The sequence below is a fragment of the Leucoraja erinacea genome, chromosome 29 (genome assembly GCF_028641065.1).
Source record: "Leucoraja erinacea ecotype New England chromosome 29, Leri_hhj_1, whole genome shotgun sequence".
NCBI lineage: Eukaryota > Metazoa > Chordata > Chondrichthyes > Rajiformes > Rajidae > Leucoraja > Leucoraja erinaceus.
The window spans coordinates 29,523,520-29,546,948 of record NC_073405.1 but is presented as its reverse complement, the minus strand read 5'-3'; the positions used below and the strand labels follow the sequence as shown (position 1 = coordinate 29,546,948).

General features: G+C 43.1%; 1 protein-coding gene across 1 annotated transcript in view; it reads left to right on the top strand.

The window, feature by feature from the left end:
* The first annotated feature begins 2,038 nt into the window (after positions 1–2,038).
* LOC129711368 (nuclear receptor ROR-beta-like) overlaps positions 2,039–23,429 on the top strand; it is a 73,141-nt gene continuing 51,750 nt past the window's right edge. Inside the window, exon 1 of the mRNA XM_055658982.1 lies at positions 2,039–2,094. Coding sequence (XP_055514957.1) covers positions 2,088–2,094 — 7 coding nt within the window. The 5' untranslated portion in view covers positions 2,039–2,087. The remainder of the gene's footprint in view (positions 2,095–23,429) is intronic.

The window sequence follows — 23,429 nt, the reverse complement described above, 5'->3', positions numbered from 1 at the left end:
GATTAAAGTTGCCCTGACTAATTAAAGTTGCCTTGCCTTCTATATAATTAAAAGTCTAATCTTGACCACATCCTGTTTGCCCTTTATGTTGATTTTAGAAAAAAACGCTGCCACGTACGGTTGTGATTTTTGGCCATCTTACTCAGAGTCCCACTCCACTCATCAGGTGCAGAGGATATTTCCCATCGATGAAAAATAAAAGAGTTATTAGTGTTTAACAAATGTTGAGATTCTCTCTCTTCTTTCAATCACGCCATGAAGGCCACGTCCCTTCTGGTGGAAGGGGGAGGGACTATAAAACCCAGAAGTGTGGACGTTGCTCAGTCTCTGCAAGATGGAGGAGGGAGAGGTCACGACGTGAGTGAGTGAGCTGCCAGCACAACAGGATTGAGTGACTGAGCCGCTAGCCCAAGAATCCAATCGGCCCACAATGTCCATACTAGCCCTCTTGAAACCAGTCCCTTCTGTCCACAACACCCATACTAGCACTCCAGAAAGCCCCCACCCCCACTGGCCACCAATATTGGAATATTGCATTGGGGGACCACCCCTCCCGTGTGATGCTGAGATGCAACGGGTCCCACTTAGTCTAGTATTCTTATAAAAGTCTGATCTTAGATGTGTATTTATTTGTGTGTTTGTGTGTTATCACATCTTCGCGAAAAAACGACGTGGTAAGAGTAACATTTTTACATATTCCAGTAGAGATTTTTCCCGTGGAGTCCAAAACCGCCTTATCTGAAAATTTCAGGCTTTATTTCTCGAGTTTTTACTGAAAATGTTCAAAATCTGACAAATCTTTGAATTTAAAAACGACTGTCTTTCGCTGATGATATAAACTGTATATCACTGCACAATATGTACATGTATGTATGATATAGATGTGCACATTGATATATGTACACACACACACATATATATATTTTAGATAGATATATAATTAACAGTTGATATATATCCGTGTGTGGATAGTTTTATATATAACTTTGCATACACATAATATATATATATATAAATAAATAGTGTTTGGCATTAGAGTATTATATGCAATGTATATATTGGATATAAGAAGTAAAATTGTTACGTGAAATATAGTGCCGTTTTCAAGTATATATATTAAAATACAAAGTACATATATATATACATATACAAAATAAATAAATAAACATTATATATATATACACACACACACTTATATATATGTAGACACAAAATGCTGGAGTAACTCAGCGGGACAGGCGGCATCTCTGGAGGGAACGAATGCGTGATGTTTCGAGTCGAGACGCTTTGTCGAGCCGAAACGTCACCCATTCCTTCTCTCCAGAGATGCTGCCTGTCCCTCTGAGTTACTCCAGCATTTTGTGTCTACCTTCGATTTAAACCAGCATCTGCAGTTCTTTCTTACACTTATATGTATGTATAGAAACTTTGTATGCGTATATATATGTACGTTGTGTTTTAACTGTAATATATTGTATGCCTATATATATATATATATATACTATAGGCATACAATATATTTCATATGTATATAGATATATATAGATAGGTATATATATATATATATATATATAGGCATACAAACAACTCTATATTTCACATGTAACAACTTTGCTCCTTGTTGTATCCAAAAGTTGCTGCTATGGCAACAAGTTTTTTGAGGAAGAAATTGTTTGCAACTTTCAACCTCCCAAAATGAAAAGTTCCCGTCTGCATGGAAGCGCAAGCAAGCGAGCAAGCAGGAGCGAGGGAGAGCAGCGCATGCGCGCCCACTGGGAGGGAGGGGGCGGGGTCAGGGCTGTGCGCCGTCGGTGAGGGGGCGGGGCCAGGGCTGTGCGCCGTCGGCGAGGGGGCGGGGCGCTGCGCTGGGGGTGGGGGGGGGGGGGGGGGGGCCGAGACGTCACGTGAGGGCGGCACATGCCTGCCGCTGACAATCTGGGCTAGAATTCCAGGCAGGAGGCAGCGCGAGCACTGGGCAGTCGCGCAACTGTGTGCACCGCCGCGGAGCACCGAGCTCCCCCCCCCCATTCCCCCCTACTCTTCCCCCCCTCACCTCAGCCCATGAGAGCACCTTGCAAGCTGCAACCATGAGAGGTAAGTCGACGCTCGTGGAAAAGCAAGAATGCAATGTTTTGTTATTTTAAATTGCGTGCGTTGGCACCTGTTATTTCCTGCAGTTTATGCTTCCAAGTAAAGGGGCAGCGGTTCCAATGCAATGTCTGTGATATTTTTTTTATTATCTAATGAATGCAGACTCCCTAACTTTAGTTTTGCTTTGCACATGGGTCCGAAACTTGCAATGTTTTCTTCCTACTATTGCGGGCTCCGATGCAAGCTACGAACTCATCTTTTGCCACTTCCCCGACAGCCGCTGTGTGTGTTTAGTGTCCATGTTCATAATTCTCTGTTGCGCATTGCACTGGAAAGAGATCGGGGATTGTTGTCGTTGCTTGCATTTTGTTTGGGTTCCCTTGCATGCTGACGGATTGGGTCAACGCGGGGCTTCTTGTCTCAGCCCAAGCGGGGAGGAGGAATGGACCGTGCAAAGTTGGCGTTTAACAATCTGCGCCCTGCAACTTTTTGTTTGCGACATTTGCAAACTGCAGGAACTTTTATTTAAAGCGTTGATTGCGGTGTACTCGGCCGTCAGTGCCAGACTGTCAGAGCGTCCCAGTGACCTAGATCTGTCAGAAGGGATAAATCTGGAGGAGGAGATGCGGGGGCGGCCGAGTGCTTCTGTGCATCTCAGTCCATGTGTGCACTGAACAACATTGTAGCATCAGGACAAACGGGGGCAACATGCACTGCGTTCAATGCGCCCACCGTAAGGTACAAAATAAAGCGGGCTGCCCTCTGTGTAAATGGGATCAAAGTTCAAGGAGTTTGTACTCTCCAAATGTGCCCAATTATTTATTATGATTTGTATTGAACGTGTCGCTCTGCAAGAGGCATTGTCCTTGGCATTTAAATTATATATGTTTTAAAAGCCCAGCAAGAAAAGTCACCAAGTATGGAATTATCCTGACAGCCCATCTTCTCACCTTTGTCAACTTTCAGGGGAAGAAAGTATTCCACGAAATATTTAGGTTCTGTATACTGATTGTGCGTAAGATTGGCTAAGTTTTATTGCTGCAGCTGAATGTAGCTGTTTCAATTAAATAAATTAAAACTGGATTTTTATTTAAAAAATCAGCAAGTGTGGCAGTAGTCTTGAAGCTGGAATTGTCAACTTGGTTGCCTTATCTAAGTGCTTTTATCAACAAAATCTCACATTAGTTACATTCAGTAGTAAATGTGTGTGCATTTTGAAAAATACATTTGGGAACTGTCGAACTATACACAATTTAGGTTTCTGTGTCAAATTGCACGAAAGAGTTTCGATGTAAAATGGAGTAAAATTGTGTCATGGTGTGAATGTTAAGCTTTTGAGTTTGGGTGTAAAATGGAGGAATAGACGATTAATAGAACAATATCATGGTGACCGGACAGTTGCTGGGAGCCCTCTGTTGTTATGAATGCCCGTCGGTGTGGTAATTCAGATTATTTTCCCGTTAGAATACTGGATAGTTGCTGATTTAGTGGAAAGATCCGTAGATCCTTTGAAGAGGAAGCAGATGAAGCCTTGTTGGCGTTGACGACTGTATCTGTTGTGCGATTGGCGTGAATAAAATCTAAATATTACAGAAGGTTTACTGTGACTGGAATTGCGGGATTACAGGCATTAAATTTCCTTGAGATAATTCTGAATGTTTAAATGTTCCATTTTTATTCCTTGTTTTATTCAGAACAATAAATAGACGAAGATGCTTTTTCTCTGAGGAAAATACATGTCTAAAATATTTTCTATTTCATGGTGGTTACAAATGTATAAAGAATGGGAACAGTAGGCATGTTTATGCTTTTTAAAATTTAATGGCATCTAAATTAAAAAAAAATTCTTAGTTTCCGTTAGAATATTATATCGCGTCCAGTTTTGTTTCTTGGTACGTTCAGTGAAAAGATGGGCCTATTAAATTTCTTCAACACGCTAAGACTTTCCACCTCTTCCTCCCCATGTGTAAGTCTTGCATCATTACGACCCTTCACGTCACGCCCTGAGAGACACCCGAGAGCAGAGAAACAAAAGCGAGTGTCAGTTTATTCCAAAGTCAGTGCTATTACTGTCATTGTGCTCATTGTATTAGCATCTTCCACTGAAATTAACAATTTCTTTATCCCCAAGAACATCTTGAAACCTAAGACCCACTCATCCAATTTATACTCTTCGTTAATAGTCGTACAGCATGGAAACAGGCCCTTCGGCCCAACTTGTCCATGCTGACCTTCTAAGCTAGTCCCTCCTGCCTGCTTTAACCCTTATCCCTCAAAACCTTTCCCATCCATGTACCTGTCTGAATGTTTTTAAAATGCTGTCAACATACCTGCCTCAACTACCTTCTCAGGCATTTCATTCCACATACCCACCACCCTCTGACTGACAAAGGTGCCCCCTGGGTTCTTTGGACTCAAAGGGCCGAAGGGCCTGTTTCTGTTCTGCATGCGTCTTTGACCCTAAAGGTCTAATCATTCAGCATGGAAACGAGCCCTGCGGCTCAACTTGTCCACACCGACCAAATGGTCCGCCTATTCTCTAAATCTTTCCTGTCCATGTACCTATCCTAAGTGTCTTTTAAATGCTGTTATAGTTCCTGCCTCAACCACCTCCTCTGGCAGCTTGTTCCGTATGCCTACCACACACTATGTGAAAAAGTTGTCCTTCGGGTTCCTATTAAATCTCGCCCCCCCCCCCCACCTTAAACCTATATCCTCTGATTCTTAATTCCTGTACACTGGGTGAAAGAATCTCTGCATTTACCCCATCTATGATTTGCTCTTCAGTTTTGTCGAGTAGATGATGGATAGCTGACAAAACCAATGGATTTGAGGGGAAAAGGGGTCAATGCCTTGCATTAGAGTTGGCAGGTGTTCTACGAAGGTGAAGTAATAGTTGGCTAAAAGGAAAATGGAGTGTTCCTTTCAGCTGTTATATAACTATACAGTTAGAGCCCCGCCAAGGTTAATGTATTACGTGTAAAATTAGTGCAGGGATATTTATCATTAGATAGATTCCATTGTGATGATGTGCTGCATATTTCCATTTTTAGCATTTTTGCTCTTTTAACAACCTGAATAATTTTATTCCGTTTCTGTCATCCTACAACAGTTAATTTAGTTTTCGGATACTGAATCTGACAGCATTTGAATTGAAAAAATGTTCCCTTTCAAAATGCTGTAAGTATAGTGTGCTGGCATTCACACTCTGGGACTTTACTGTTCCTTTATCTTTGATTATTTTTTCTTAAGGAAATCCAACAATTTACGAATTAATGTAAATTCCCTGAACAATTTGAATGATTTTTAATTGATTCTTGACAAGTGAGTAATCCGATGGTTTGACTTTTAACAGATACAGTAATTATTCAAGATCTCTCCTGGAGAGTTCTGTTCCCCCATTGTTATTTCCACTTTTTATACATGACTTGCATAAGGAGTTGGCTTGTGTTGCATTCACTAACTGTTAAATAGAAGCTGGAGCTGTGAAAATGCTGCTTGTTGTTGTAAAGATGCTCGTAAGAGCTCCCTCAGTAGAAAGACATAGTCTTGCGTAGTCTTGACAGTTTGCCCTTTCTACTAAATGAGGTTTGGCTTGGGGCTTTGTCCGACCAGAACCAAGTATGTTTTGGTCATTCTTTGAACCATTGTTAAACAAACCCGAGGCTTTGATTCTGATTGTTATTTTCGCCTAATGTAATAAAAAGAATGTTGTCATTCCTAATAGAAATTTGCAAAAATATAATACGCATGATGTTTGTTCCCATGTGAAGCTTGTTATAAAGTGAAATCCTATCTTTTTTTTCCAAATGAGCTAACTTTTGGCCCAATTATGTATAGGATACAAGGTGATTAAAGGTTTCAGACCCAAGGAAGTGCAGATACCAGGTTACACAGTGTTGGAGTAACTCATCAGAACCGACACTATCCCTGAAGAACTTGGACAGGTGACATTTCCTGCTGGTTCTGAAGAAGGGTCCCGACCTGAAGCGTAATTTGGCCATGTTCTCCGGAGATTAAAGATTTCAAGTTGAATCTGAAATCTTGCAAGCTCCTTTTTTTTGGTAATTGCTATCCCTTTTTGATAAGCCTGGGGAACATCTTAGAATGATGCAGACCGTATATTTGTAATGTCTGATGGAGAAGAGATTAATACATTACCACCTGGAATATATCTTTAGAAATCTGCAGAGCACAACCTCATCACACTTGAATCTGAATCCTTATGTGCAGCCCCAATTTAAACGAGTGTCATCTCTTTCGGCACGGAACTTGGCCAACTGGTAGGTCCGTTCTCCATCACCATTCAGGCAGACTAAAGTATCAGTTATCAATTTCTACCAGAGTTTTATCCAAATATATATTCTTTGACAAACTTACTTTATTGCAAAGGAATGCCATTAGTTTTTTTTTTAAAGGATACGACATCTTTCCAGAGGAATGAACTCAATAAAAGTGTTCTATTTCATTCATCCCTTCAAAACTTTGCTCAATTTTTAATCAATACTTAATTGGTTTGGTTTAAAAGTGCAATTTAAACCAAACTAAAACGGCATGCATCGGGCCAGTGAATGCATGTAATGTTTTATTTGGATTTCCTCAATCGGATCACCAGCAATGCTTAAGAGTTTTTAATGTGGTGATTTATTATTCTGTTTTCAAACTCCATGTCTCAACATTAGACCACTCTTGTTTCTTTCGCCAATCCTAGAATTATTGTTTGAGTATTATATTAGTACACATTAACAATAATATACCCCCCATCCAACTTGTACTAGCTTCAAAGTCGTCTGTAACTGGTTTTCACCTAGCCCACAGCTAACAATGGCCTGTTTCCTTTATCATCGTTACCTTTTTGCATATCTTTCATTCATTTGTTCTAAATCTCTCTATCAATGTCTATATCTCTCATTTTGATTTCCCTTTCCCCCTGACTCGCAGTCTGAAGACGGGTCTATCCCCCACTTGGCCCGTCTTAACCAACCTGATCTCCCGGTGGCTCAGCACTTCAACTCCCCCTCCCATTCCCAATCTGATCTTTCTGTCCTGAGCCTCCTCCATTGTCAGAGTGAGACCCAGCGCAAAGTGGAGGAACAGCACCTCATATTTCGCTTGGTGAGTTTACACCCCAGCGATATGAACATTGACTTCTCTAACTTCAGAAAGCCCTTGCTTTCCCTCTCTCTCCATCCTCTTCCCCTTCCTATTTCTTCCACTACTTAGTGTCTCTGACTACTTTCTATCTTTGTCCTGCCCCTTCCCCTGACATCAGTCTGAAGCAGGGTCTTGACCCGAAACATCGCCCATTCCTTCTCTCCAGAGATGCTGCCTCACCTGCTGAGTTACTCCAACATTTTGTGTCGACCTTCGATTTAAACCAGCACCTGCAATTCTTTCTTACACGGTCTATCCGAAATGTCATCCATTCCCTTTCTCCAGAGATGTTGTCAGACCTGCTGCATTACTCCAGCTTTTAGTGCTTATCTTCGATTTTAAATTAACATTTGCAGTTCCTTCCTACACATTAATGAGAAAATATTTGTTTTGAAAAATCTCTGAGGGATTTTATCATCTTGTTATGTGTTGCTGTCGTATTAAAGAGATTAAGCAAAGATTCTTTCAGTTTATAAATGTTTACTTTCTTGAATCAATACATATGTTCTCAATGCATTTGCACAATTGGCAATTTTATATTGCTAACATAATGTAAAATGTTCCATAATACGCAGGTAGAAGTATCTTTGGATTAGAAAAATGTAAATTCAGTGCCAACAATCGTATCCACACAGTTGTTCATTATATTTTTACAGCATCTTACCTCTGAAGATTCAAGTACACTTTAATAACTAACGAAACTCCTCTATTAAACCATGTTTGTCAAAGATGAAATATCTTTAAAGGTTGACAGTCATGGTGAAAAATGTATTTTACACTCCCTACAGGATGAAAACAGGTCCTTTGGGCCACCTATACTGACCATCAATCACCTGTTCGCACTAGTTCTATGTTATTCCACTTTCTCATCCACTCCCTACACGCTTGGGGCAATATATAGAGTCCAATTAACCTTTGGGATGCGGGAGGAAACCGGAGCACCCGGAGGAAACCCACAGGGAGAACGTGCAAACTCCACACAGACAGCACTCTAGCTTGGTGTAGAAGCCTGTTGTCTGGCTCTGAGGCACCAGGTCCACCAGCGGTGCCAATAAGTAGGAATCTTTCTCCTCAGAATTTCACTACTTTAATTAGAACGCATCCTAACTTTCCGAGAGCATAGCGGTCAGATTTAAAATCATTAATATTAGATTCTGCCCAAATAATTTTCTAAGCTTTGTTTATCCAAGTACTTCTTTAAAATCTCTTGTTTATTTGGTTTGTTTTGGGTGGCAAGAACTAATGTTGTATTCATAAAGATATCCATTAAGGCTGGGTTACCAATAACTTAAAATAGACACAAAAAGCTGGAGTAACTCTCAACGGGTAAGACCGCATCTCTGGAGAAAAGGGATGGGTGATGTTTCGGGTTGAGATTCTTCTTCGTAACTTCTGGCTGCTACACTGGATATTTCTGCTGTGTCATTTCACTCTCTGAACTTTCTTCCCCTTTGCTCCGCCTATTGTACTTGAGTTTGACCTGATTGTATCTTTTATAGCATTATATTGGATAGCATGCAAAACAATGTTTTTCACTGTACCTCAGTACACGTGACAATAATGAAGCTAAACCTGGGAACATCTCTAGAAGAACATTGAATTCTCTCATTTTAGGTAACTCTATAAGCCTCTCCATTTTACCATATTTATACCTCCCATGCCTTTCCCATCTCCCCTGGGCCCCACCTAGGCTCACACCTATCTCTCCCATTCCACCTACATCCTTTCCTCTAGCTTCAAAGTTTGCAACTCTTCAATCCTTTTGTCTCATACCTTCTGTCTTTTCATTTCTGGCCTTTGTCCAACTATTTGCCTTTCAAATCGCCCTCCTCGCCTGTGTTGGCTTATTACCTGCCATGCTTTGTCCTTTCCCACCTCTCAGCTTTCTTCACTCTGCCACCGCCCTATAATCGGGCTGAAGGAGTGTACTGACCCATAGTGTCGCCTATCCATGTTCTCCTGAGATGCTGCCTGACCCGCTGAGTTACTCCTGCACTTGGTGTCTTTTTTTATAAACCAGCACCTGCATTTCCTTGTTTTTCCCCATCTCTAGATGGCCAGCAAACGTTTTCCATTAAATCACGTAAACTCACTGAATGCAACTCTTGCCCCTAGTGAAAGTATGGCCAGTGTAAGGTCAGCTTGCCCAATCTGCCTGCACTGACTGTATAGTCTCAATGTCACCCCCATTGATCACGAGGCACGAGTCTTCTGGGAGGTGAGACAACAATAAAAAAATCTTTGTGGAGTTTGCACGTTCTCCATCCGACTGTGGATTTCCTCCAGATCCTCTGGTTTCCTCCAACATCCCTAAGACGCGCAGGTTTATAGACTCTGTAAATTGCCCCTAGTGTGTAGGAAGCCAAAGTGGACAACATAGAGCTAGTGTACCTGTATGTCAATTGGCCTCTGTAAATGGTCCCTTATGTGTAAGGAGTGAATGAGAAAATGAGATAGCATCGAACTACTGTGAGTGGGTGATCGATGGTCGTCGTGGGCCGAAGGGCCCGTTTCCATGTTGCATCTCCAAACTAAACTGTCAAATGAAAACGTTCGTAATGTTGCTAGAATGCAAAATACCAATCTGTTATAATCTATGTTGCTGAGGTGTTTACTGAACATGAAAGGTAAGGCCCTCTGAACAATCCCAAAACTTTACAATCATTAATAGAGCCAAGATTTTACCATGAATGCCATGTGCCTTTTCATGTATTTTTTGTTCATTTCACCACGTAATGCCTTTTTCACGATCAAGTGCTTAAATCAGCCTTTTTTTGCCGTTTTGCTAAAAGGTTGTTTGATATTTTCTCTAGTTGTACCGTGATTACAATGACGTTTTCTATGTTAACATGTTAATATTAATGTTATTATTAACGTGTTAACATAGTATAACTTACAAGAAAACGTCCCCACCGGGGCGAAACCTGGGACGCCACCCGTCGTTCATTCATTCGTGCCACTGCCCGCTGGTTCAGTCTTCTCCAAGATCTATTTAAGAAAGAACTGCAGATGCTGGAAAAATCGAATGTAGACAAAAAATGCTGGAGAAACTCAGCAGTTGAGGCAACAACTATGGAGAGAAGGAATGGGTGACGTTGCAGGTCGAGACTTCTTCAGACTGATGTTGGGGAGGGGGGAAGAAAATTAGAGGCAGAGACAGGACTAGAAGGAGATAGACAAAAATGCTGGAGAAGCTCAGCGGGTGTGGCAGCATCTATAGAGCGAAGGACATAGGCAACGTTTCGGGTCGAAACCCTTCTTCAGACTAAAAGGAGAGCTGGGATGGGGGAGGAGTGAGAAGACAAGGGCTATCTAAAATTAGAGAAGTCAATGTTGATACCGCTGGGACTACCCGAGCGAAATACCCAAGCTGGCCTCCTCTTAAGGTAAATGTGAGAGAATGATTTCAGCTAACAAAAATCTTGAAGAAATAGAAAACAATACTAATGTTCTCAAAAGTAGTAGTAATGCACAAGATATCGACATGAATATAGAGTCTGTAGCTTGTTTCGGGTATGCACCAGTGAACCTTAGCTGAGGAAGAAATACATTTTTTACAACTGAAGCATATTCTGTCTGATAGACGGCATAGTTTGACACCAAAACAATGCTAGTAATTATGTGCAAACGGGCAATTTTGGTCATTTAATGTAGTGTACCTTTATATTATCATTTTTAGCCATATTTTGGTGGTGGAAATAAATGCCTTTTTATGCCTTTTTTGTCAATAAATGCCCTTTTCGTGCCTTTTTTGTAATTTTATTATGCCTTTTTGCCTGCCTATTTCAGAGTTTTTGAGTGCCTAAACATCCTGGCACTAATCATTAACCATGTGCAGAGACCCAAAATATAGGCAGAGGATCAGTAAATACTGTGGGCAATGGTGCAAATGGGTATTATTGCTGAGTTATTTAGAAGCAGTATGTATTCTGCTTAACTGTACAATAGATTGTATAATAAAGTGTCATCCTATTTTGCTCTAACTACCGGCCAGATTTCTATCTAGCTCTTTTAAAGGTTTTTTTTAATGTACAAGTACAGACCAAGCTTTATTTTCTTTAGCTACTGCATAACAGGGCGTGACCCTCAGAGTTATGCATTATGACACGGAGACGTGTTTCCTTGAGTTTAGAGATACAGTTTGCAAACACATCTTTTGGCCAACCGAGTCATCGCCAACCAGCGATCCCCGTACATTAACACTATCCTACACACTAGGGACAATTTACAATCTTTACAGAAGCCAATTAGCCTACAAATCTGTATGAATGTGGGAGGAAACCCATGCAGTCGCAGTGAGACCATGCAAACTCCGTACAGACAGCACCCGTAGTCAGGATCGAACCCGGGTCTCTGGCGCTGTAAGGCAACAGCTCAACCACTGTTCCACTGTGCCTTTGTTGACAATATTTCGGCTTGTGCTCTGTGATTAGATGTTCAATTCAATTCTCACTTTATTGTCAATACAAGTATAGGTACAACAAAATGCAGTTTAGCGTCTGGTCATAGTGCAAGATAGTAGAAGTAAAAATAAAAATACAAAGTTGGCATACAATAAAAGTAAAAAGTTCAAACCGCACACCAAGATCTGTTGTGATAATACTCACTACATAATCTGTCGTAACTTTCAAATGCCACCAGTGGAAGATGTTGCAACAGGATACTGATTCACTTGCACCCAGTACAACTGTTACAGAAATCTCTGAATCTTGTGGATTATAGAGTACAATGGAGTTTTCTTCACACTGGCTGTTCATCTTTGAGGAGGGCAAAGGTCTCAACCCGAAACGTCGCCTATCCATTTCCTCCACTGATGCTGCCTGACCTGCTGAGTTACTCCAGCACTTTGTGTTTTGTTCAAGTATTTCAGTAAACTGTTTTCAGAAGCGCAAATAACTGTGGAAAATGGCAAGTAAAAGATAAATGCAGCACAGTGGTGCAGTTGATAGAACTGCTGCCTCAGTGCCAAAGACCCGGGTTCATTCCCAACTTTGCTGTTTATGTGGATTTGGCACGTTCTCACTTGGACCGCGTGGGTTTCCTCTGGGTTCTCTGGTTTCATCCCACATCCCAAAGATGTGCATGTTTATAGGTTAATTGGCCTCTGTAAATTGCCCCTTGTTTGTAAGAGTGAGATAACATTAGAACTGGTGTAAACCGGTGATCACTGGTTGGTGTGGGCCGAAGGCTGGTTGCCATGCTGTATTCCTAATTACAAGTGTGATGCCTCAAGAAGAATCTCTCGTTGGGCGTTGGGTCCAAAGGCCTGTTTCTGTGCTGTATGACTCGATGACTATAAAATTCAGCTAGCAGAATTCCATTATTGTTTAGTTTAGAGATGTAACAGTGAAACAGGCCCTTCGGCCCACTGAGTCCACAACGATAATCGATCACCCATATACTAGCTCTATCTTGCACACAAGGGACAATCTACAGAGGCCAACTCACTTACAAACCTGCACGTGATTGGAATGTGTGTGGAAACTGGAGCACACGAAGAAAACCCACATGGTCACAAGGAGAACATATAATTTCGGTTGAGACAGCACCCGAGGCCAGGACCGAACCGGGGTATCTGGTGCTGTAAAGGGACGGTCCCACTGCGGCGACCTAATCTGCGAGTTAAGAAGAGGGCACTCGCCTGGAAAACCTCGAACTGGATCGACCGTCGGCGTTGAAACCGCAAGCTGGCTGTATCGACTACACACACGCGCATACAGCCAGGGAAAGCGGGGGAGCGCTGTCTGAAATTCAGAGCCGACATGAAGAGGAAGGTCAAAGACGGCTGCACAGTGTAGTGCCAGTCCTTTAGGGAGAAGGGGGGGGAAAAGGAGTGGAGACACTTTTAAGAAGTATAATAAAGTTAAGCGAGCATTTAACTTACCGGTCGGTTTTCCTTGGGCCTGAACACTCCAATGAGCCTATTAAAATGCCCAGTCAGTCTATGGCTGCCCTCCACTGCCTGTAACTACATAGCGACCCCACTTCACTCCACTACAAGTTAAAAAGAACCATGCCGACCAAATTTTACTCGCGGAAAACTTTTTAACATGCCAAAAAAAATGTCAGCATGTTGAAACATTTTCCGCGACCTAGCTGAGGCCGTGAGTATTCGGGAACTTCCCTCCAGCATGAAGGAGAGTTCCAGTGACCTCGTAGGACCAACCAGGACCACGTGTCGACCATGCTGCGAGTTTGAGTCGAGGGCAAACTCTTCTAATCTCGCAGATTAGGTCGCTGCAGTGGGACAGCCCCTTAAGGTAGCAACTCTAAAGCTGTGCCACTATGAGAAGTTAGAATGAAGTAAAAGCAAGTTAGTTTTAAGTTGTAGAGAATATGTCCACAAGTGCGCAAGTGTGAAATTTCCAAACTGCAGGTACTTGATGACAAACCACCTTACCGGTTGAATGTTGGCCCAATATAACCACCGTTTAAAGATGGATGGCACAGAAAGACCAGTTTCTTGACTATTGAACCTTTTGTTGTTTTCGGTTTTGCTTACGGTTATGTAATGCAATAGCACAAATTTTACTTAACCGTTGAAAGGCAAATGCTTTCTAGACATATTTAACTATTTCCCCTGATATTCTGTTATGTAGTTATTTTTATTGTCCTTGCATTCTACTTCATTGGAACATTGAGTGGTGTGATTCGGGAGCTGCAGGTATTTTAACTGGTATATTAGAGGCCCAGTTTAAACATCGATAAACATTTCCCATGGATGTGTGATTAATTGTATATTTAACGTTGCTGTTCCTGATAAAATGTTGCTTCACAATAGTCCCTTTGCCTCTCCACCCTCCCCCCTCGGAGCAACCTTGAGTTTTCATTTGGTGAAAGAAAAAATAATCTGTTGTTGTGTAATGTTGTTGTAAGTGTGGAGGCGGAGGCAAAGTTAGAGCAGACACAAAGCGCTGGAGTAACTCAGACAGCATCTCTGGAGGACTTGGACATGTGACGTTTCGGGTCGAGACCCTTCACATTTTGCATTCTTGCATCTTCTGTCATTACGGCCGTTTTCCGCATGTCGAGAACTGGTATTTACCGCCACCTAGTGTGTACAATGCAAACTGCGCAGCACATCCTTAATGGCCAACATTAATCTTTCTGCTAAAGTTTTTTCAATGGACTGCAGGATAAAAGCATGCTTCCACATTGTCACTCGTTATATCTGTTCCAAGTTTAGCATGTCCCTGATTTAACACACCCTAACATCCATCTTCTTCATCCAGACAAATATTGAGTGACGTCTTAAGACTGAAGACTTTACACTAAATTGACCCAGAGAGTTGAGAATCTGTGGAATTCTCTGCCTCAGAAGGTAGTGGTGGCCAATTCTCTGGATGCTTTCAAGAGAGAGTTAGAGAGAGCTCTGAAAGATAGCAGAGTCAAGGGATATGGGGAGAAGGCAGGAATGGGGTACTGATTGTGGATGATCAGCCATGATCACAGTGAATGGCTGTGCTGGATCGAAGGGCTGAATGGCCTACTCCTGCACTTATTGTCTAATGATTGTAACCATGTATTGTATTTCTGCTGACTGGTTAGCACGCAACAAAAGCTTTTCACTATACATCGGTACAGGTGACAATAAACTAAACTGAAACTGAAGAAGGGTCTCAACCCGAAATGTCACCTATTCATTTTCTCCCGAGATGTTGTCTGACTCGCTGAGTTACTCCAGCTTTTTGTGTCTATCGTGAGTTGACAATTGCCTAGTTGATTTTTTGCCGTCAGCTTGTTTTTGTCATTGTTGAGCCCATTTTGTCTACTTCCTTTTCATTTTTGTTCGGAGTAACACAGCAGGTCAGGCAGCATCTCTGGAGAAAAAGTGATAGAAGACATCCACACAGAACCCTCCTTCGGACCTTCTGAAGAGTGAGCTGCAGTTGCTGGTTGACAAGAAAAGATGCACAATACTGGCTTCTCAGTGGGTCAGGCAGCATCTCTGAAGAAGGATGACTGAAGAAGGGTCCCGACCCAAAACATCTCCTGTCCACATCCTCCAGAGATGCTGCCTGAACCGCTAAGTTACTCCAGACATTTAGTGTCATTTTGTTTTAAATTGAGCTGTATCGTCACTACTGTCCCTTGTTACAAACTTCAACAACTTTCAAGATAAAGTACAAAGAAATAGAAGTCATTGTGTGCTTGCAGCGAGTGAGGTGCCGTAGATGTGTGCGGCTGCAGGAACTGTTTCTTCTTGTGGCTATAACTTAAGAGGCAAAACAGACGGCTTGACATTTTGAAGAGCTATTTACTTCCTTTGCCACTCAACCTTGAAAAGGCTGTGTGTGGTTTCTGTGCACGCCAAGTAATTCTCATCTCTCTCCATGCCAGTCAGCTACTTATCTCTTTGGTTTGTGGGTGCTGTCTGCGACGGTTTCTGATTGCTGTTCTCAGCACTGGCATGGAAAATTGTTCAACCCAAGGGTTGATAATTAAAATAGAACAAAGGTCTTGATGTACTTAATTCTCTGGGGGCGGTACACTTAAACCTCAACAGCAAGCCAAAAATGAAACGGCACAACCAATAAACGTGCTCCTAGTTTATCCTTTTACAAACTGCTATCTGATCATAGAGGACAGATGATACAAAATAGCGTTGCTTTGCAGATAATTAAGATGGCTGTCAAAGATTGCAGCAGGATCTTGATCGGTAGGCCAGGCGGGCTGAGGAATGGTTGATGGAATTTAATATAGAGAAATGTGAAGTGTTGCATTTTGGAAAGTCCTACACAGTGGATGGTGGGGCTCTGGGGAGTATTGTAGAGCACAGAGAGATCTAGGAGTGCAGGTGCATGGTTCCTTGAAGATGGCGTCACAGATAGATAAGGTTGGCACATTGGCCTTCATCAGTCACAGTATTTAGTATAGAAGTTGGGAGGTCATGTTGCAGTTATATAATACGTTGGTGAGGCCATATTTAGAGTATTGTGTTCAGTTCTGGGCACCATGTTATAGGAAAGATGTTGTTAAGTAGGAAAGGGTGCAGAGTTATGAGGATGTTGCCAGGACTCAAGGGTCTGAGCTACTGGGAGAGGTTGAGAAGACTGGGACTCTATTCCTTGGAGGGCAGGAGAATGACGGGTGATGTTGTAGATGTGTATAAAATCATGAGAGGAATATATCAGGTAGATGCACATAGTCTCTTACCCAGAGGTGGGGATTTGAGAACCTGACGACATGGCTTTAAAGTGAAGGAGGAAAGATTTAATTTCATTTTGATGGGTAACTTTTTCACGCAAAAGGTGGTGGGTTTATGGACCGAGCTGCCAGAGGAGGTAGTTGAGGCAGGGATTATTGCAGCGTTTAAAAACAATTAGACGGGTACATGAATAGGATAGGTAAAGAAGGATAGAAGGTATAGAAGGGGCAACCATAGTGTAGTAGATAGGACATGTTGTTCTCAGTGGGTAAGTTGGGCCGAAGGGCCTGTTTCCATGCTGTATGATTCTATAACATAGAATATTGTCCACTTTCCGCTCATTGCTTCCGATGGATTGGGCCTGTTGTCAGTTTAGATACATACAGCATTATTTATTTTGCACGCCGAGACAAAAGTTAATGCTTCAAGGGTGCTTTATTGTCACGTATGACCGCACAGTGAAATTATTTTTGCACAGCTCACACGTGCACGAGCAGCCATACTTTGACGCCATTTGCAAAATGTCCGGTCCACCTGCTCGATGTACGTTAGTGGCTCCCAATCCAGTTAAGCCCCAGGCTGGTGCAGGGCCTCCTCCATCGCCCTTGGCCCACAAACCGACGTCTCTCTCCTGCTGACAAAACTTCCTTTCTTTGACTTCCAACCTTCCACCTGCCTCGTTACTGCATTGGACACCCTCTACGTCAGTTAACAGCATAGAGTGGTGCAGCTGGTTGAGCTGCCAGCTCACAAATCCAATGATCCAGGGTCAATCCTGACCTCCAGAGCTGCCTGGTGTGTTCTCCATGTGACTGCATGGATTTCCCAAGAAAGCTCCAGTTTCCTACCACATCCTGGAAAAAGATGGCTCTTCAGTCTGAAGAAGGGTCTCGACCTGAAACGTCACCCATTCCTTCTACCCAGAAATGCTGCCTGTTCCGCTGAGTTACTCCAGCATTTTGTGTCTATAATAGCTGGATCTGTTGGTCGGCTGGGCTCTGTAGACTGCCCCTAGTGTAGAAAGTCGGGGAATGGGGAAGGGAATGTGGGGAGAATAAAGGCTTTGCAACTAAACCTCTTGAAGACACAAGAATTTGCATGATACAATGTAGATGTGGACACCCAGGGCAACGGCAATATTGCTGATATAATAACCGGACTCTAAGGTTTGTGACATAGGAATGTTTCAATAAACCAGACTGAAGAAGGGTCTCGACCCAAAACTTCACCCATTCCTTCTCTCCAGAGAGGCTGCCTGTCCCACTGAGTTACTCCAGCAATTTATGTCTAACTTCAATAAATCATGTACATCAACAATATTTTGGTCGCTCAATTTTTTGTTTTGACACTTGATGCAAGTTGTTTTGACTTGAATAGCTCAATTGGATAGACGGTCTCTATCTATCTGTTACAAGATTCATTGACTCGATGCATCAGTGTTGTAGGTAGGTGGTGTTCTGTTCAGTTCAATCCATGCAATTTAGCTTCCTTCATTAAGGAGCTGGGGTACGACAGAGGCTGGAGATGCAGAATGTCTGACGCAAGCCTTGTCTTCAATTAAAAGGCTACAAATAATATGTGGACATTCTCAGGGAAATGTATTTCTTTTTTTTTGTTGTTGTTTTTTTTATTTTATTAGAAGTAAGTAGTCATATGGCACCAAAGTGCCTAATATATATTTTCAGAATACATTTTATGTACAACTTTTTTTTTTTTTGTTACATTGAAAAAAGATTAGAATAAGAAAAAGAAGTTAGATAGTAAAGGATAGAAAGATGTGAAATATAGTGTGTGAAGAAAGAAAACGAGTAAATGAAGAAAGTTGAGAGAAAATAGAGAAAATAAAATAAAATAAAAAAGAAAAGGAGATCATTATTTATAATCTTGACCAACCCTCGTCCAGTCCTGAAACAGTTATTTTTTACAATTGTGTTGCACCATATGATTCCAAAAAAACGACGAATGGAGACCAACTCGTTATGAATTGGTCTGGTTTATCCATTAGGAGGAATCGCATTTCCTCAAGATGAGCGGTGTCCAACATACTTGCAATCCACATTTTAAGCGTTGCTATTGATGTGCCCTTCCAAAATTTAAGTATTAATTTTTTTGCTATTATTAAACCATAGTTAAGGAATAGATTTTGAGATGTGTTCAATTTATTCCCATCTTCCATTACGCCAAATATAATCATTTCAGTCTTGAATGGAAATGTATTTCAAAGGAGCCATTATGTTGTTTTGTTGAAGGCCATTGTTAGCACGGAATAATGCAGGTCAATGAAAATCATAAAGTCAAAGTAGCCTTTATTATCATTCAGACCTTGCGGTCTGAACAAAATTTAGTTGCCTTGCAGTCCTACATATAGTACCAAAGTGACAAAAACACACTATAAACACAAATTAACATCCACCACAGTGAGCTCACCAGGCACCTCCTCACTGTGATGGAAGGCAAAAGTCTTAAGTCTTTGTCTCATCCCTTCTTGTTCTCCATCTGCGCCGAGGCGATCCAGGCTTCAGATGTTGTGACCCCGCCGGGTGATGGTAAGTAATGTAAGTCCCGCGGCTGAATCCGAGCTCCGCGAACGGGCCGGTTCAACTCCGCGGCCCAGGGTGGTCGAAGCTGCCGCCCTCCAGTCCAGCGGACGCAGCTGTTGTTGCGGGAGCTCTGGAGAACAGGTCTGTGACCTGCGAGCTCCCGACACTGGGCCTGCGGTCGGGTCGGGTGGCCGCTGTTGCCGGAACACTGCCCCATCTCCGAGGCCAGGTCGCCGTTGCCGCTGCCGGGTGACCGCTGCCGCTGCCCCAGCTCCGAGGCCAGGTCTCCGCTGCTGTCGGAACACCGCAGCTCCGGCGTCGGACCGCTGCCACTGGAACGCTGCCCCAGCTCCGCCATCAGGCCTCGGAGGAGATGGAGACGGGGGATACGACAAGAAACGTCGCATCCCCCCCCAAAGGAAGAGACCAAAAACATGTTTCTCCCCCCCACCCACACACATACACAACCTAACAAACCAAAGACCAACCAAAACAGGACAAAAGAACAACAAAAAAAAAAGAAAAAAACAGACAGACTGCAGGCGAGCCGCAGCTGCTAAGGCAGCGCCGCCATCATTTGGTTGCGTCATTTGAAGTTCTGGCTTTTGGATACAATCACGGGCTTGTGTAGATCTATATCAGGAAGAAGACATGCCAGTGCCTCTACTTTCTTCGAAATTTGTTATGTCACTGAATGCTCTGACAAAGTTAATTTTTAGAGATAGACAGAAAATGCGGGTCTGGAGAAAAGGAATAGGTGATAATTTGGGTTGAAACCCTTCTTCAGACTGAGTCGGGGGAAAGGGAAACAAAGGATAGTGAAAGGTTCGGAATAAATCAAAGCTGGCACTGATGACCACGGAAAGGTGGAGCCCACAATGGTCTATTGTTGGCTATGGAAGAGCTTATAACGATGGGATATATGGCAGGCCGGATGGAGAGGGAGGGAATGCGAGGGTTAGTTGAAATTAGAGAAATCAATTTTCATACCACTGGGTTGTAAGCTGCCAAAATGGAATATGAGGTGCTATAATTTATCAACTGGTCAAGTTTAAGCCCACCAACGTGGGAATGTGAGCCTCACACAGGGTCAAGCCTGATACCAGTAGACACTCCGGATATCAACATGTAGAGGAAATGTCCATTTAAGCCCTAAGAAATATAGATAAATAACTTTACTAGAACAATTAATCAACCATTCTGTTTCCAAAAAGTGTTCTAGGAACCATGTCACTGCAGTAAGAATAAATTTGGTTTCATTCCCTTGGGGATTGAAAACCTGTTTAGAATGATGTTATTATTACATAAGGCGGCTTTTACATAACATAAAAGTGGGGCAGCATAGTGACGCAACTGGTAGAGTTGCTGCCTTGCGGGTGCCAGAGACCCGGGTTCCAACCTGCTGACTGTACAGAGTTTGCACGTCCTCCCTGTGACCATATGTGTTTTCTTCTGATGCTCCTGTTTCTTCCCTCATTCCAAAGATGTGTGGGTTTCTAGGTTAATTGGCTTCTGTAAATTGTAGGGTAGAAGCAGTGTTTATGGGTAGTCGCCGATTGGCCTGGACCTAGTGGCTGAAAGGCCTGTTTTCGTGCTGTATCTCAAACCCAAAAACTGTCAGGTTCCTGAACGAACCTGCGCATCCCTAATCCTACTGGGCAAAGGAACTTTGACTAGTGTTTAATTGTCATCTGTACCAAAAACAGAACAATGAAATTATTTCTTGTACCAGCATGATTGGCTTCTGTAAATTGTCCTTCGTGTGTTAGGATGGAACTAGTGTGTATGGGGTGGTCGTTGGTCGGCCTGGGCTCGGTGGGCCGAAGGGCCTGGTTTTGCCTGTATCTCAAAACTCGGTCACGGTGGCGCAGCGGTAGAGTTGCTGCTTTACAGCTAATGCGGTGTCGGAGACACGGGTTCGATCCCGAATATGGGTGCTGTCTGTACGGAGTTTGTACGTTCTCCCCGTGACCTGCGTGGGTTTTCTCCGAGATCTTTGGTTTCCTCCCACACTCCAAAGACGTACAGGTTCGTAGGTTTGTTGACTTGGTAAATGTAAAAAATGTCCCTAATGTGTGTAGGATAGAATTAATGTGCGGGGATCGCTGGTCGACGCAGACCCGGTGGGCTGAAGGGCCTGTTTTTGCCTGTACTTCAAAACTAAATTATAAACTAACACCTTATTCTAAAACATTTCACAGGTGAAATAAGAGCCATGTGGGTCCTGAACTGGAGTAGGGGCTGTTTAAAACAACAGGTTTAAATATAGACATTAAGTAAAGCTGTACTACAAATACTGAATGGGAAGCGGAGCATTGGGCTGGAATTATGGGTTTGAGCTGGATGGAACAAACTAAAGGATTTTGCTTCCCTCCTCGCTGGAAAATAAACCTTAAGATTGGTAGTTGGACCTAATCCTCTCCCTGACGAGAAGACAAAGTAATAATATAAAATATCGCGAGCTGTTCAATAGGTGCAAGTTAAGGCAGAAATGTTCCCACATAACCAATGGAATAACTGAACCACTAAAATATACTGCAAATGATATCTGGGAATGACGGCAAGGGTGCAGAACAGAGGAAGGTACAGCACAAGAACAGGCCCTTCGGCCCACAATGTCTGTGATATATAGGACCTCTGCCTGCACCTGATCTATATCCATTCCCTGCATATCCATGTGCCTATATAAAGGCTCTAAAGCCCACTTTCATATCTGCTTTTACCACCCTGGCAGTGCTTTTCAGGCACTAAACGCCCATCTTGCTCTGCACGTGACCTTATAAGCTTTACCCCGCTCATCTTATAACTATGCTGGAATTATGGATAATTCCATAAGTTATAGGAGCAGACCGTGGCCATTCGGCCCATCAAGTCTACTCTGCCATTCAGCCTTCTATCCTTCTCAACCCCATTCTCTTCCCTTATCTCCCCCTCCCCCCAAACCCCTGACGCCCATACTAATCGAGAATCTAGCCTACTTATGCCCCTTATAATGTGATGTACTTCTATCAAGTCTCCCCTCGACTTCAGCACGACATTCTACACTATTTTCAAGTCAAGTGAACTTCAATCAAGAGGGATGAAACTATGTTTTCTAGAGAGTGTTAGATATACCTCTTGGGGCTAATGGAATCAAGGGATATGGGGAGAAAGCAGGAACGGGGTGCTGATTTAAGGATGATCAGCCATGATCATACTAATTGGCAGTGCTGGCTCAAAGGGCCGAATGTCCTTCTCCTGCACCAATTCAAGGCAAGACTAACCACCTCTGTTCCCTCCATATAGAATGGATCATTCTCCATATTTCAGTACGATGCGACCACATGGCATGTGTTCCTTCTCCTGTTGATTTTGCATTACAAAGGGATTGTTCCCTCTGCGATTCCTTGGTCCACTCAACCATCACCACCACCACCCACCTCTCATGGTTCCATCCCCCATTTGCAAACGCAAGTGGTGCAACCCTGGCACCTTTCCCTCTTTCCACCAGCCAATGATCCCAACACTCAGAGATACCGAGTGGAAGCTGGCCCTTCAGCCCACCTAGTCCGTGCCTGCCAGCGATTACCCCGTACACTGACATTATCCTGCACGCCAGGGACCATTTTACAGAGGCCAATTAACCTACAAAACTATACATCTTTGTAATGTGGGAGGAAACCGAAGCGCCCAGAGAAAACCAACGTAGTCACAGCGAGAACGTGTAAACTCCACACAGACAGTCGCTGTACTCTGGATAGAACCCTGTGGTGCTGGAAGGCAGCAACTCTACCGCTGCGCCACCGTGCTTCCCTACACGCCTTACAGGTAAAGCACCAATTCATCTGCCATTGATCCAACTAAGTTGACTGCAATTCCATGTTCACAATGCTATCTTCCTGTATGTGAGGCAGCCACATTGCAGGGTGCCGGTGTCCTGTCTTCAAAGGTAACTAACTCTGTGCTTCAAGCCACCTGCCACTCTAAATCTCCATTTGACTGTTCTATTGTCGGACAGGACAGGCAGCATCTCTGGAGAGAAGGAATGGGTGCCGTTTTGGGTTGAGACCCCTCAGACTGATGTCAGGGGAGTGGGCGGGACAGAGATAGAATGCAGCCGGAGACAGCTGGTGGGAGGAGGGAGAGGGGATGGAGAGAGAGGGAAAGCAAGTGCCGTCTAGGTCACCAACCTTAGGTGTTACCTCAGATTTTCTAACCACAGTTGCCTGACCTGGTGGAGTGGTTCCAGAGTTACCTGTTTCTGTTTTAAAACAAAATAATGAAAAAAGGTCTTTTCCTGTTCCTGAAAATTTCAGGCCCATTGAACGTCATTAATTCTCTGAGGGTGTGGCAAACATATAAACACTCACATGTTTTAGAAGTGTCTCGATGAATACTTGAATCATCAAACCATAGAAGGCTGCAGACTAAGGCATGGTAAATGGAATTAACACGGTGGCGCAGTGTTGGAGTTGCTGCCTTACAGCGCCAGAGACCCGGGTTTGATCCTCACTACG